The sequence below is a fragment of the Jaculus jaculus genome, chromosome 10 (assembly GCF_020740685.1).
Source record: "Jaculus jaculus isolate mJacJac1 chromosome 10, mJacJac1.mat.Y.cur, whole genome shotgun sequence".
Lineage (NCBI taxonomy): Eukaryota > Metazoa > Chordata > Mammalia > Rodentia > Dipodidae > Jaculus > Jaculus jaculus.
Genome location: NC_059111.1, coordinates 17,174,191 through 17,189,240, shown reverse-complemented (window position 1 = coordinate 17,189,240; position 15,050 = coordinate 17,174,191). Strand labels below are relative to the sequence as shown.

Below are 15,050 nucleotides of genomic sequence, written 5' to 3'. Positions count from 1 at the left end.
GGTGCCAGCCTCCTTGATCTTCCCGCCGCGAGCCTTCCCCCTCGCCTCCAGCCCCGGGCCCGGCTGCCTCTGGTGGGATCGGACCCTCTGCGCCTCGGATGCTCGGGGCTACCCAGACGCACCTCCCTCCAGCTGAGTGATCCAAGAGTGGGGGGAGGACCCGAGCTCGCCCCAAGAAGAAGGGGGAGCATCCACACCTCCCCCCATCCCACCCGGCCCCGGGACCTCGCGTTGGACCCGCCGGGGGAACCGACGATGTCCGCTCAGCCCCGGGCTCTGACGCTGTCCACGCAGCCGTGGGAAGGCGGCCGGCCGCAGCCCGCCGAGCCCTAAGGCGCACAAAGCCTGTGCCCGCCGCCGGCCTCGGTGCCCGCCGACGACTTTGCCGCCCGCTCCGCGGCTCTTTGTCTCCGCTCGGGGCGGGCGCCCGACTCTGGGATTTCGTTGCGAGAGCGGGCTGGGGGGGCCGGGGGCGAGCTCTCGGTTCCCCGGCCGCCCCCTGCTCGGGCTCGCCTCCCCCCTCCCCCGCTCCTCGCCGGCCCGGGCTCTCGGCGTTTCCACGCTCTCGGAATCACGACCCCTCCCTGCCATGTATCCGCAAGGCAGACATCCGGTGAGTAATTGCAACTCGGTTTATTTAAGCATCTATCATGGCAGGGTAAACGAGGCAGTTTATCTGGCACCTCCATTTTGCTTGTTGCTACCTTGATGGTGTGTGTGTGTGCGTGCGTGTGTGTGTGCATGTGTGCGTGTGCAGTGCGCGCTCACACAAAGGGGCTGGGTGGGTGGGGGGCGCAGTAGAGGCCCCAGGGTAATTGCACCCGAGTGGCTGGTGGCGCGGGGGGGGGGGCAGCGGCCTGTGTTGGAGGGGGAAGCTGTTGGAGCTTCCCCACCCCCCTACTCTCAAGTCTTTCCAACTCTCTCGGAGGGTCTCCCCCACCCCCGCTTGACTTGGGAATGGGGAGCCTACTGCCACTGGGGAGGGTTGTATCGGGGCGCCCCCTCCCCCCCGCTCCGTCGGGGAGCAGACAAACTTGCCAGGAAGATTCTGGGCTATATAGAGGTGTGTGGGGGTATCAGGGTGGCCTGGCTGGTGGCTCCCGGCGACGTGGAGGGGCTGGGTCCGGGTAGGATTCCTCCCCCCACCCCGTCTGATGCCCACCCCGTCCCTCCTCTTTCCCCCCCGCCTCGTCCTCGCGGGCTCCAGGCTCCCCATCAACCTGGGCAGCCGGGATTTAAATTCACGGTGGCCGAGTCTTGTGACAGGATCAAAGACGAATTCCAGTTCCTGCAAGCTCAATATCACAGGTAAGGCGGGTGGGGGCGGGCCCGGGCTGTAGCTGAGAGGGAGGGCTGCCCCGGCGTTGGGGTGTGGGTAGGGGGGAGAGCTCCTGCCACCCCCGCCCCCTCCTCCGCCGCGACCGGGGGGCCGGCGACCCCGGGCCTCCGCCTTTTGTTTCCCCTTTTCCCGAGCGCGCCTGCCTTAACCCTTGGCGTCCCGCAGCGCTGACCGGGTTGCGGAGGGGGTGCGGGTTGCGGTCGCAGGCGGGCTGTCCCCTCCCCCCCCGGGAGGGGGGTTATCTGGGTCCTCGCGGTTCACCCCGCATCCGCCCGGCCGGGCACCGGAGAAGTTTGGAGTTGTTTCAGCTCCGCTCCGGGTGATGAAGAGCCACCCGCGCCCCCCTCCGTCCCGAGGATGCTGGATAATTAGGGGTTACCCTAGGGCGTCTGGGAAAGTGGAGAAGTGGCTCAAAGTGGCCCTCGGGGTGGGGGGTCCCGGAGGAGAGAGCGTGCTTGGCTCCTAAGCCTCAGCGGCTTCTCCCGTCCTCCTCGCAGCCTCAAAGTGGAGTACGACAAGCTGGCGAACGAGAAGACGGAGATGCAGCGCCATTATGTGATGGTGAGAAGCGACCCCGCAGCCCAGCGCAGGGCAGGGCAGGGCAGGGTGACCACCCGGGTTGGGCTCCCAGCGCGGTATAAGTTCGGGACTGCCTCCCCCTCCCCTGGGAGAGGCTTCCCTTCCCTTGACCATTTTCCTACCCCCCCTGGCCCCCTTGGAAGGAGGGCCGGTGAGAGGCGGGGCAGAAAAAAAATGAAAGCCGCATTCCAGGCTCGGGACCTCTGCACCACCTTTGTGCGCCTTTCATTGGTGCATCGAGGGTTCCCAGAGGGTTGGTTGGCCTAACTTGGCTAGTAAGACAGGATTGGATCAGCAGCCTGTGTCGGGGTTGAATTAAAAAAAAAAGAAAAAAAAATCTCTCTTGGAGACCTCCTGGGAGTGTTTGGAAACTCTCTGCTTTGCAGCCCTGGGATCTAGCCAGAGTGGGACAGAAGCGCCCTCCTTTCCCCAGGGTGTTGGGAAGAGCGGAGGAGCCTTTTTCAAGCCCTCTGCTTTCCACTCTCTTCGCCTCCTCAGGGATTTCCTCACCTGAGCATCTGGTCCACCCTGGGACCTCAGCGCTCGCATTCTCCTTTTTACTAACAGCCTGTGTTCCTACAAGATGACATGTTCCTTTTGGGAGAGGGCATGGGAGGCACTTAAGCCAGCCGCCTGTGACTCTTTCCACATAAGAGGCTTTCCGCACAGGGCTAAATAACTCTCTGAGGACGGAGGGGCCCAATGTACAGCGCATTCCCTGTAGAGCCCCTCCTGCCCTCCCCCCCACTCACACCTTGTATAAACAGGATATACAGCACATGCCGTGCCTGTGGGAGGAAAGGCCCAGTTCTTACTACTGTGTGTAATGTTCTCAAGCTGAGAGGAAAACTCGCCCACTCACCTATGTCAGCTCTTAAACCTCTCCATAGACTTGTCTTTGAGGTTTGACTTAAGCTTCTGGAACTGATGCATGATTTGGCCAAAACCTTAACTAAGAAAAATCCAATTGTGTATGTGGAAAGCAGATCTCTGTGTCGTCTGTTAATGTCAAATCTTTTTCCTTGTAGTATTATGAAATGTCCTATGGCTTGAACATTGAAATGCACAAGCAGGTAAGTGCTTTTTTTTTTCTCTTTAAGAAATAGATTTCCTTTTTTTTTTTTAAAAAAAAAAAAAGAATATGGACTTTTCTTTAATGTACCTTCTTGTTTGAAAATGAGTCTGGTTCTTCTCTATTTTGCCTTGAAGAGTAAAATGATATCAGTCCTTGAAATGCCAGGCCTCGCTGGTTTCTTGGATAGGTTGAGTGGTTAGTGTGTGAAATCAGGCTTGGTCTTGTATCTTGCTGGATAAAGGACTAAAAAAGTTATTCCACCAGGATGTTCCTTAGTGATTCCTGAGACCTAGAAGTGGCTAACCCCTTTTATGTGTTTTAATGTAAAATTCTCCAGAGGAAATGCAGGAAGGGGTTTACCCCCTTTTTCTTTTCTTTTCTTTTTTTTTTTTTGCAAAACTGTGATGTACTGCCTTGATAAGATTAAACTTCAAGGGCCTGAAAAGGCAGGCTGAGCTGTTGAAATTTAAGGGCACGAAGCCACCAACGGCCTAAAAAGGAAAAAAAAAAACCAAAAACCAGCCAGAATGAACGCAACTCTTCAATACAACTTTCTCATCTCTCTTAATTTGAAGGCAGCTGTGTCCCCATTTTACAGGAGGAAGCCAGAGCCCTGGGGTGAAGGAACCTTGCCCGGGGGCCAACCTCAGCAGGCCTTTTGAGATGGCTGGCAGTTGAGCTCAGCTTTGTAATCCTGAAGTCAAACCAGTTTAGCTAGTGTGGTATCCTTTGATGGATATGTAAACTATGATGGATATTGTCACCCTTCTAATAACAGTATACCTCAAACCAAGCAAATACAAACAGCCTTTATCTCGGTGCATATCAGTAACTAGTCCTGAGCTTAGGCTGGCCTTTGGGAGAGGCCTGTTTGTGTATTTGTGTTCTGAGGAGAGGCTGCCTGTAATTTGGCTTGGCCGGCTATTAACGTTGACTTGGCACGTATAAATGGCGCAGGCCGGGTTGTTCTTTTTAAACAATTGGTGTTCTTGAAATCTCAGAAGGCTGTTGACTCATTCTAGCCTTTGGTGACCGTGACTTGAATGGATTTTCTGCTCTAAATTAACAGTCATTTACAAGGTTTAAATTTTTGCTCTTTAAAAGGGGGCAGGGCCCAGGGCAGGTGAGAAGGGTAGGTGACCTCCCGGCAAGGGTGCAGATTCCTGCCCGCTCCAGTGGCTTCCTATAGAGTCTTTTGAATCTGGAGTTTCCTCTCCCCTCCTGGGAGGGGCCTGCTGTAGGGCGAAGGACCTGCTTGTATTGAGCTGGGTGGGAAGCCAGCTTGTGGCTTCCTGAAGAATTGGTTCCCTAGGAAGGCACATGAAGGCAACCACATTTTCACTTCTCGGCCCACAGAAATAATAAAAAGACACCGCTTTATATGTAAAGAATAGACCCCAGAGATAGGTTCCGTCTCACTCTAGGCGGAACTTACCAGGTGGGTAGAGTGCATGGGACTAGGGTTCCAGGTATTTCAAGAACTTTGGGGTGGTTATGCAAGGTGTGGCTTCCACTCTTTCTCCAACCCTAATTCCCGCCTCCCCCCCCCCCCCGCCATCGTGCTTAGTATCTTGGGTGTGTTTAAAGACAGTAATTGCACCCAGGTTTGAAATTTATAGCAGCAGTTATTCTAAGAGCTTGGTAATTAAGGTGTAATATGTTGTTGCATGTTGAGGTCTGCCTGGGTGGTGTTCTTTATGTCTGAGTGGATGTTTTTTTTTTTTTTGGTGTGGGGGGGCAAGGCAGCTGGACCTAGAAGGGTTAAATATCTTGATGCTTTTGGTGGTGGGGTCTGTAGGTCGAGCAGCTGTGTGCATCTGGGATTCAGGCCATTCCCCTTGCTGGGTTCTAGGGGCGAGACTGCCTGAGGTTTAGACTTACACTACTATCTCGTTTAATCCGCTCAGTTTGCCAGTGGTGGTCAGAGGGAGTCTTTGCCCTCTTTTTGTAGGTGGGCAAACAGAGGCTCTAAGGAGGCCAGGAGGGCAAGTGTCAGGACTCCAACCAGAGCTTCTGCTGGGATTTTCAGCTGGGCTTCTTTGCTTCCAGCACCTCTAGCCTCTCCCCTCCAGCCCCTTCCCAGAATGCATGCCACGCACGCACGCGCTCTGAGTGCAAAGCTGCTCTGTCTCTGGGTTGGGTGAACTCACCCTGTGGCTGTGTAGGAACAAAGAGGCCAGGAGGTGTGGAGAAACCCTGACAGGGAGAAATGCAATACAACCCTGACCTAAGGGAGCTGGCCACTCCCTAGTTTGTAAGGTTCTGTGGAAGAAAACCCTGCCAGTAATTGTAGAGTGGGTCTTGGGTGCATTTGGCCCATGGTAGTTAGGCCTGAGCAGACAAGTTTATCAGCTGACCTGTTTAGCGGTTGACTGGTGTTTTATCTGCACACACAATCAAGTGACTGGAGTGCTTGAATTATTCATGCAGTGTCCTGGCCTCTAGACTTGACTGTTCGTGTGATTACATCTGCCTGGAACAAACAGGCTTGATTCTTCATCTTTAAGCGCAGGGGTGGGGGCGGGGACGGTGTGTACTTTTATATAATAGATGATCTACAGAGCTAGCACCTCGGGAAGTGTGGCTGTCCTCATCCTGCGCGCGCGCGCACACACACACACACACACACACACACGCACACACACACTCGCTGCTCTCCCTTCACCACCACTACCACCACATTTCTTTCTTTCTTTTTTTTTTTTTTTTTTCAAAGCTCTTCTCACTGGCTCTATGGGAAATGCCAATTAGCTGAGAACCTCGCGTTCTGCCAGATGGTCCCAAGTATTGACAGAGGGCAGCTGATGAGGTGCGTCCAGCCCGTTTTTCTTTTACTGAGAGGTTAAACTCACTGTGGCTGGCTCTGTCCCTGGCTGTTTTTCTGTCTCCCTCCCTCTCCCTTTTTCCAAGCTGTCAAATCCCAGAGAAGTAATAAATGGTTTCTCCTCCTACTCTTTTTTTTTTTTTTTTTTTGCCTCCCTCCCTAATTATGGTAAAGCAAAGATTACAGAATCACAGGCCTGGCCCAGGACTCAGAAGAGGTCATCACCTCCTCCAGGCTCCTGCTTCCAGGCACAATGTCAAGGGTGATTCAGCGAGGCCAAGGAGCCCATGATGGCTGACCGCCTCATCAGTTCCCGTCTTGTTCCTGCAGCGCCTTTCCAGCGTCAGCCGCAGATGACAAAGCTAGCTTAGAAGTGAGGGCTCCAGAGCAACTGTCATGCAGTAGCTTTGAGACATGGTGCTGGGAGAAGCTGGCAGGCTGCCCTTTCACCCTGTGTTGGTGAGCAGACGTGAGGCATTTTGATACGGAAAAGCATCATACCAATACCAGGCTGTCACTTTTTTTTTTTTTTTTCTTCTTTCCTGTAATCCGACCAAGTCCCAGAACTGGAAAAGCCCTTTGGCTTTTCATCTAAACCTTTGAAGTTACCAATGAGGAAACTGGGGCCCGGAGACGAGAGCTGGTGCGTCCAGACTCCTTCAGCCCCAGGTAATGTGGTTAAGGGGGCCACCGCAGGTGTTCCCTCACCCAGGCCTTTTTTTTTTTGGGGTGGGGGGTTTCGAGGCAGAGTCTCACTCTAGCCCAGGCTGACCTGGAATTCACTATGTAGTCTCAGGGTGGCCTCGAACTCACGCCTGGCATGCGCCGCCGTGCCGCCCGGCTCCACCCAGGCCTCTTTTGTGGAAGCCTCTTTTGCTAACTCCCAGCATGCTTCAGCTTTAATTACCCCCTGCTTGTGTCTGCATTATGGTCCAGCTGCAAACCTGGCTCCTCCAAAGTCCAAAGTGCCCCATTTTGGGTTGTATAACCATATCAGCTGAACCTTCTGGGTCCACAGTCCTGTCCCTGATCGCTAGCTATTTGCACAACTAATGATTTGATGTGTGTAGTAATAACACCGAATGCATAACTGGCCGTCCCGGAGGGCAGGTTCGCAGAAGAGGTGAGGGTGGTAAAACCTGTGAACTTTTTACCCTGGCCACATGGTGGCCGTAAACACAGGGCTAAAGGGGGACATGAGAAATCTCTACCTGTCTCTCCCACCCCCTCCCAACCCAGTGTGCTCGGACGTAACTGGGCGAGACAGCTAGCTGGAGCTTCCGTATATTTTATCTATTTATGGGCGCGCCAGGGCCTCCCGCCACTGCAAATGAACTCCAGACATGTGTGCCACCTTGCGTAGCTCGCTTACATGGGTCCTGGGGAATCGAACCTGGGTCCTTAGGCTTCCCAGGCAGGCTCCTTAACTGCTGAGCCATCCCTCCAGCCCGGCAGACAGCTTTCTAAGGCTACTCCTGACTTTTTGCTTGCCGTGTTGTTCCTCCCTGGAATCGACACGAGTTATGTTGTCTCTCCAGCTAGGTGCTGGTCTCTTAATTACTACCAACTACTGAGCCCAAAGCTTCCTTCATTCGCTCTGACCCATTCATTTGGAAGGGAGGCCTTCTCCCCCTCAAGGCTGCCTCTCACCTCAGGCTTCCGTACATCCCCCTTCTCTAGTGGTGGCTGGAGGGGCTGTCCATGCTTGTCCAGGATACATTTGACCATCGAGGTGACCTTAGAACCGTGTAGCTGGTCCCTGCCCTTTCCTTTACAGATCAAGATAGCTGAGCCTGCTGGAAACTTCATACTCAATTCCACTCTTCCATGAACTGTCCTGGACAGGACCCTGGAGGCCCTGACCTGTTCCTCCTCCTCTCTCTGCACTCCTCTCCCCTCTGCCAGGTACAGGAACGGTCTTAGTTTACTGAGGTTCCGTTCTGGTGAAGGAGTGAGTCAACGAAGGAATAAAGTCCTCCCCCCACCCCCTTCCAACATAGGGAAACTGTTTTTTTCTGTCTCATTGTTTGTACAAAATACTGGGACCCCCAGTTGGCCAGGGGTGATCAAAATGACTCTCAGTGGGTCTTCCCCTGTGATCTGGCATGGCGTGAACCTCAACCCGATTTGGAGCTGTGGAGGAAGTTTCCATGTGCTGTGCTATTGACAATACAAAGTGTATAGATGCCCAGTGGGCAGGCAAGGTCCCCTTTTGGGGGTTTGTTTGCCTATTTAGTGGAGGTGTGCTTCAGGGTTCGGGAAGGAAGTGGGGGCTTGTGACTGGGCTGGCTGCCAGTCTGGAGCTTTTTCTTTTGGTGGCTCAGCATCTTAAGTTTCCTCATCAGTGAAATGGGGGGATTGGATCCATTCCCAAAACGGTTATTAGGGACCTGGGATGTGCTGGGTGTGGGCCCGGAGTTGGTTACAGACAATAAGACACCATTCCCCTCCACTGGGGCGTCAGGCCTCTAAATAAGTAATTGCAATGCAGTGAGGTAAGTGCTAATGTGGCCGCTGTGACATGCTGGCCTCTCACTCTTCCTGGGAAAGGGGTGTGTGTGTGGGGTGGGGTCGGTCAGAGAGGATGTCCCTGTGAGACTGTTACTTCAGTGGAGACTTTAAGACGGGGCAGGGTTTGTTAGCAGAAGCCAGCCCCCCAGGCCTCTCCTCCAGGGTGTCAACAGCTCCTGGGATGTCCTTGAAAGCCAGTCTCTGGAATGGAGTGGGGCAGGGACTGCACTTGGGAAGTGAGGCGAAGTGGTGACATTTTGCAGCAGAGCGATCACCGAGCACAGGGGCCTCTCTGCCCTCACATTCACCACGACTCAGTGGCTCCCTCCGTCCCCATATGGCTCTCCAGGGCTGGCCCGAGTCCATCTGGCGCTCAAGAGTGGGGGTGGATGGGTGGTGGTGGTGGGGGGGATGCTCTGGGCGTCTGTGCCTCCCCTGTCTGCTTCCCACCGTAATGCGCTGGTTTGAACTTTATTCCCCAAAGTGGCATTGTCTCCTTTCTCATACTGGTAATTCCGTAATGACTGGGTATGACCCGCCCCTCCCCCATATTTAATTCTCATCAGCCCGGCTCTCCACTTTGCTATTAATGATAGCAGCCAGCAAAATAGCTTTCAACATGCCATTGACAGTCGGGCTTAAGAGCGTACTTGAAGAAGTGCTAGACAGCTGAAAGCACCCATAATTGTGTACCAGAGTGAGAACTGCGTGCTCAAGGGCCTTGTTTTTATATGCTTAAAGGGACAATATCTTGTTTTCAACAAATGCTCCCTGAGACACATCCAAGATGCTTTCTTCCTTTTTTTCTCCTTTACCTCTCCTCCTCTCTTGGCTCCTTTGCTTTCGCTTGCCTTTCAAAAATAAATGCTCCCCTCCAGTTGGGGGCTAAGAGAAACTTAGGGGATGTCCTGCTCTGACAGAATTGAAGGGTACGCAGGGCGGCTTCGTCCACTCCAGACTGCAGAGCCGGAGCTGGCCTCTCTCCACCGAGGGTCCTCCAGGGCCTCGCATTTCTCAAGGAGGGAATGGGGAGCCCTCCCCCCCCACCCCCGTTCTCTTCAGCACTGATCTTGGATCCTTTTGCTTGCTGAGGATGTTGTGCACTCAGCCAGAGGCAGGGGAATCCGGGCTCCTGAGCTGCTGAGTGTTCCTGCAGACGCTGCCATGTTTGGGGTGTTGGAGACAATTGAGCCTCTTGGCTAACCTTATCAGCTGCTCATGTCAGATTCTTTGTTTTTTTTTTAAAAAAATTTTTTTTGTTCATTTTTATTTATTTATTTGAGAGTGGCAGAGAGAGAAAGAGGCAGAGAGAGAGAGAGAGAGAATGGGCGCGCCAGGGCTTCCAGCCACTGCAAACGAACTCCAGACGCATGCGCCCCCTTGTGCATCTGACTAACGTGGGTCCTAGAGAATCGAGCCTTGAACTGGGGTCCTTAGACTTCACAGGCAAGCGCTTAACCGCTAAGCCATCTCTGCAGCCCTCATGTCAGATTCTTTAAGGCCCTTCATTCTGCAGCGACCCTGGGCCAAAGGCACCTGTCTAGAAACCAAGAAGGGTGGGTGACCTGGGGGCTGCTGTTCTAGAATGGGACCTTGTACTGAGTGAGCCTGAGAGGTACCCAGAGTCTCAGCTGATTGACCCCCCCCCTAAGATTAGAGGCTTGATCCCTCTCTTTCCTTCACGGTTGGTGTTTCCCCCTCGCTGGTTCCCCTTAGCTAGTGGGGCCTTCAAGGGCTGCAAAGACAACCAGGTGCCCAGCCTGGCAAAGAGCTGGGGGGAGAGCTGAGAGGCAGGTGTGTTCTTAGCAGCAGCTGAGTTTGGGTGTAGCTGGTACCCTGCTCTCTGTGGTCAAGTTTCTCCCCACAGAAGGCTGGAACCTGAGCTTGGGTGGGCCTGGCCCGCATGTTCACCGAAGACCTTTCTTTTCCCTTTCCCTCCCCTGTGAGTGACACAGCAGAAGCCACCACCACGTGTAATCCTTCACGGAAGACCAGTTGAAAAGTGTAATCTTGCAAATACCATAGTTGATGAAGGGCCTTCAGATTTCTTGATTGCAAAGCAGATGACACACTTCCGTCTGCAATAAACTGGGCATTTGGCTAGAAGTCATAGTATCAAGCATGCCCAAAGGCCTGGGTGGAGAGGTGACCTGTGTGCATGAGGTTTTGGGTGGGTGGGTGGGCGGGTGTGGAGTGACAAGGCTGTATATCGCTAGGGACAGAATTGGTTTATGATCTGCGCGGTGCTTGCTGACAATGTACGTTTTGTGGTGGATTCCAGGAGGGGAGGGTAAGTTTGCAATCGGGTTCTCCCTCTGACCTGACATGGATGTGTAGCAGTACCAGACTTCCTCAGGTTTCTGAGGCCCGTGGGCTGCAGAAGTGATTACAGAAAGAGTGGTCAGTGTTCTTCGCCTTGATTTGGAAAGTAGTTGTTTTTTTTTCATTGTATGGACAGTTTTAAGTCAAAAGTGGAAGAAGTTGGGGGAGGGACAGGAAACAGCTGGGAGGAAGAGATGGTAAAGGAGGTGTGGGGACAGGAATGAGGAAGAGACGGGTGAATTTGCACTGTGAGAAGGAACCTAGCAGTGAGGAGCTGACTAGGCTTGTCTCACCTTTGCTCATTTGGCCTTTAAATACTCTCCCGCTGGCTCTTGTTCCATTGGTTTTCATTTTATCATTATCATTATTATTATTATTTTGGTTTTTCAAGGTAAGGTTTCACTTACCTTCTTGTCTGAGGCACCCTGCAGCCCGGCCTGCAGAAATTTCCCAGCGAGGGATAATGTATGATCCTTTAATTTTTTTTTTTTTTTTTTTTGAGGTAGGGTCTCTCTCTAGCCCAGGCTAACCTGAAATTCACTACGTAGCCTCTGGGTGGCATTGAACTCTTGGTGATCCTCCTACCTCTGCCTCCCAAGTGCTGGGATTAAAGGCGTGTGCCACCACACCCGGCCTTGATCCTTGAATTTTTTTCAAGGTGGGGTCTCACTGTAGCCCAGACTGACCTGGAATTCACTATGTAGCCTCAGGGTGGCCTCGAACTCTTGATGATCCTCCTACCTTTGCCTCCCAAGTGCTGGGATTAAAGGCGTGCGCCACCACACCCGTTGATCCTTGAATTTTAAGTGCATTAATTTATTAGCGGAGAGAGAGATGAGCGCTCAATGGACTCTTGTTGCCATTGCAAACGAACTGTAGACACATGTACCACTTTGTGCATCTGGCTTAGGGAATTGAACCCAGGCCTGTAGGCTTTGCAAGCAAGCGCTATCTCCTCAGCCTTTTTGTTGTTTTTGGTGGTTTGAAGACCCACTTAGCCCAGGTTTGACTCACTGTGTTTCTCTACTGTGGCCTTGGACTCGTGAGGATCCTCCTACCTGACTGAGCTTTGTGAGTGTTGGGACTAACAGCATGTGCTACCATGCCTCGCTTCTTTTCGAGTTTTTTAAAAAACATATATTTATTTATGTGTGCGCATGTGCGCACACCAAGTCCTTATGGCTCAAATGAAGGCCAGATGCGTGCGCCACTTCTTGCGTCTAGCTTCATGTGGATATGTGCATACTGGGGAGTTGAACATGGGCCAGCATGCTTTGTAAGCCAGTGTCTTTATCTGCTGAGCCATCTTCCCAGCTCCCTTCTTGTTTAATTTCACCTGATTTGACCTTTTCTTTTTTTAAGTGTAGGCTCTAGCCTAAGCTGACCTGGAATTCACTGTGTAGTCTCAGGTTGGCCTCAAACTCTCGGTGATCCTCCTATCTCAGCCTCCCGGAGGCTGGGACTAAAGGCGTGCTTGTAGGCATGCCAGGGCCTCCAGCTGCTGCGTGCACCACCTTGGGCATCTGGCTTTACGTGGGTACTGGGGAATCAGACTTGGGTCCTTAGGCTTTGCAGACAAGTGCCTTAGCCGCTGTGCCATCTCTCCAGACCTTGACTCTGCTATTTTGTTTCCCCCCCCCCCTTTTTTTTTTTTTCAAGGTAGGGTTTCCTTCTAGTCCAGGCTGACCTGGAATTCACTCTGTAGTCTCAGGCTGGCCTTGAACTCACAGCGATCCTCCCACCTGTGCCTCCCGAGTTGCTGAGACTAAAGGCTAAAGGCCTGTGTGCCAGCATGCCTGGCGGAACTGCCCTTTGAATTTTAAGTTCAGGGAGCCAGCCTGTGTGGCTTGTAGCTTTCTGACCTGGGCAGGCCAGTGCGGAGCGTGTGATAGGCAATTTACAAGGTGTTCATGAGCTGCTTAGCATGGTACCATGCCCATAGTCAGGCCTCAGCAGGGGTTTCTCACAGTGAAACAGACAGAGCCCAGAAATTGCCAGGACCTGGGGTGGGGAGGGGAGATGAGGTCCTTTAGGGGCTTCCGTGGTTTAAAGGTGTTTGAGTCGCCTCTGCAGTGGCCGCATCTGTCTCAGCTGAGGACCAGTGATGCTGGTGCGTAGATTTCCCCCATTCCCCCATCCCATACGGCGGGGGTGGGGGGGACCCACTCACTGAACTTCCGGGACTTGGATTTCAATTCTGGGTGGTCTCACTCAGACCAAACCTTTTTTTTTTTTTTTTTTTTTAAATTTGTCTTTTCAAGGTAGGGTCTCACTCTAGCCCAGGCTGTCCTGAAATTCACTCTGTATTCTCAGGTGGCCTCAAACTCACGGCGATCCTCCTACTTCTCTGCCTCCAGAAGAATTCAGTAAAAGGGCTGGAGAGAGTAGCTCAGCTGTTAAGGCACTTGCCTGCAAAGCCTAATGACCAGGCTTTTGATTTCCCCAGTACCCATGTAAAGCCAGATGCACAAAGTGGCGCACGCATTTGGAGTTTGTTTGCAGTGGCCAGAAGTCCTGCTGTGTCCATTTACTCACCCACATTCTCCTTTCAAATAAATAAATAATTTAAAAAAATTTCTTTATGTATTTATTTGAGAGCAACAGACAGAGAGAAAGAGGCAGAGAGAGAGAGAGAGAATGGGTGTGCCAGGGTTTCCAGCTGCTGCAAACAAACTCCAGACGCGTGCGCCCCCTTGTGCATCTGGCTAACGTGGGTCCTGGGGAATTGAGCCTTGAACCGGGGTCCTTGGGCTTTACAGGCAAGCGTTTAACCGCTAAGCCATCTCTCCAGCCTAGATAAATAATTTTAAAACTTCAATAAAACATGGGCATAAAGCAACGTGGGCATCAGGACTTTCAGCCTGGGCACCATTGACATGTGAAACTAGATGGCTCTGTGCTGGGGTTTTCTGTGCATGATGGGGTGTTTTCCAGTGTCCCTGGCTTGTACTTACTGGCTATCAGTAGCACAGTCTAAGTCCTACATAAAAAATGCTTACAGGGGCCAGAGAGATGGCTTAGCGGTTAGGCGCTTGCCTGTGAAGCCTAAGGACCCTGGTTCAAGGCTCGATTCCCAGGACCCACGTTAGCCAGATGCACAAGGGGGGGTGCATGCGTCTGGAGTTCATTTGCAGTGGCTGGAGGCCCTGGCGCACCCATTCTCTCTCTCTGCCTCTTTCTCTCTCTGTCTGTTGCTCTCAAATAAAAACGAACAAAATCTTTAACAAAGAAGAAGAAAAAAAAAATCCTTCCAGGGCTGGAGGGATAGCTTAGCAGTTAAGACACTTGCCTACAAAGCCAAAAGACCCAGATTCAATTCCCCAGGACCCACACAAGCCAGATGCACAAGGTGGCACATGCATCTGGAGTTCTTTTGCAATGACTGGAGGCTCTGGCGTGCCCATTTTCTCTCTCTCTCTCTCTCTCTCTCTCTCTAACCCCTTCACCCCCCACCTCTTTTCTCTCTCAAATAAATAAATTAAAATACAATTTAAAAATTGCTTCCAGACATTGCCAACTGGATCACCACTGGTTGAGGACCCTTGATGGGGAGGGAAGAATTCTGACTCTAGAGCTGGGAGACTTGGTTACTTGTATAGAGCGAATTCTTGCTTTCTCTGGACCTCATAGGCTTCTTCTGTAAAAGGAGAGGATTTTTTTGTTTGTTTGGGATGAGGTCAGCTTTAGAGGGAGCAGATCTTGCCTGATCTTGATTTTTCATGGCCTATGAAATGCCACCACTCCCGCTGTACTTGTTTGAGGAAAGAGGACCCTCTGACCCTTTGAATTCTAATTTGAGGGGATGTGCTCTGTGATTGTGAACGCAAATAGAATGAGGCTCTGTTTCTGCTCAGTCTGCTGCATGCCACCTGGCTTTGCCTTCTTGTCACCCGGGTGTCTCCCCAAGAGCCCCTGTCCTCAAAATGTCATGGCGTTTGGTTTATTTGTAGCCCTGACCTGGTGAGGAGACCCCCAAAATTTAATAAGCATGCCTCCGCAAGGGTAATGTGACTTTTACAGCCTGTTGAGGGGCAAGGGGGGAGATTTGCATAATGTTCCAAGGGGGATTAGGTGGCTGGGGGTTGCCATGGCAACCCCACTGGGATGAATTGAGAATTTTTTTTTTTTCCCCTCCTGGCAGGAGCTGGCCAATGGAGTCTGGGAAGGTGGGGGAGGGGCAGGGGGTTATCTGAGGGGAGGGGAGGGGAAGGGGAGGGGGCGCCTGGAATGAATGGACAGCTTGGAGGGAAGGTGTAATCTGAAAAGCTCTCCCTGTTCTGTCCATACAAGCAGGCTCTTTGAGAGCCATCCTCCCCCCCACGCGGGGGTGGGAGGCAAGCAGTTTAATGTGTTTGGGAACCAAGAAATTAAAGTGAACAAATATTTAAAGATTATTGGAT

At 52.3% G+C, this 15,050-nt stretch overlaps 1 protein-coding gene across 14 annotated transcripts in view; it reads left to right on the top strand.

Annotated features, from left to right (window-relative positions):
- The first annotated feature begins 403 nt into the window (after positions 1-403).
- Tle3 (TLE family member 3, transcriptional corepressor) overlaps positions 404-15,050 on the top strand; it is a 49,711-nt gene continuing 35,064 nt past the window's right edge. For 5 of the 14 annotated variants that reach the window (XM_012950718.2, XM_004666731.3, XM_045160102.1 and 2 more), the window contains exons 1-4: positions 407-613; positions 1,208-1,308; positions 1,837-1,900; positions 2,947-2,991. In XM_012950718.2, the coding sequence (XP_012806172.2) occupies positions 590-613; positions 1,208-1,308; positions 1,837-1,900; positions 2,947-2,991 (234 nt within the window). In that variant the 5' untranslated portion in view covers positions 407-589. Of the gene's footprint in view, positions 614-960; positions 1,064-1,207; positions 1,309-1,836; positions 1,901-2,946; positions 2,992-15,050 lie in introns of those variants that run through there. The other 9 variants (XM_004666732.2, XM_045160106.1, XM_045160103.1 and 6 more) reach the window with 5 other exon arrangements.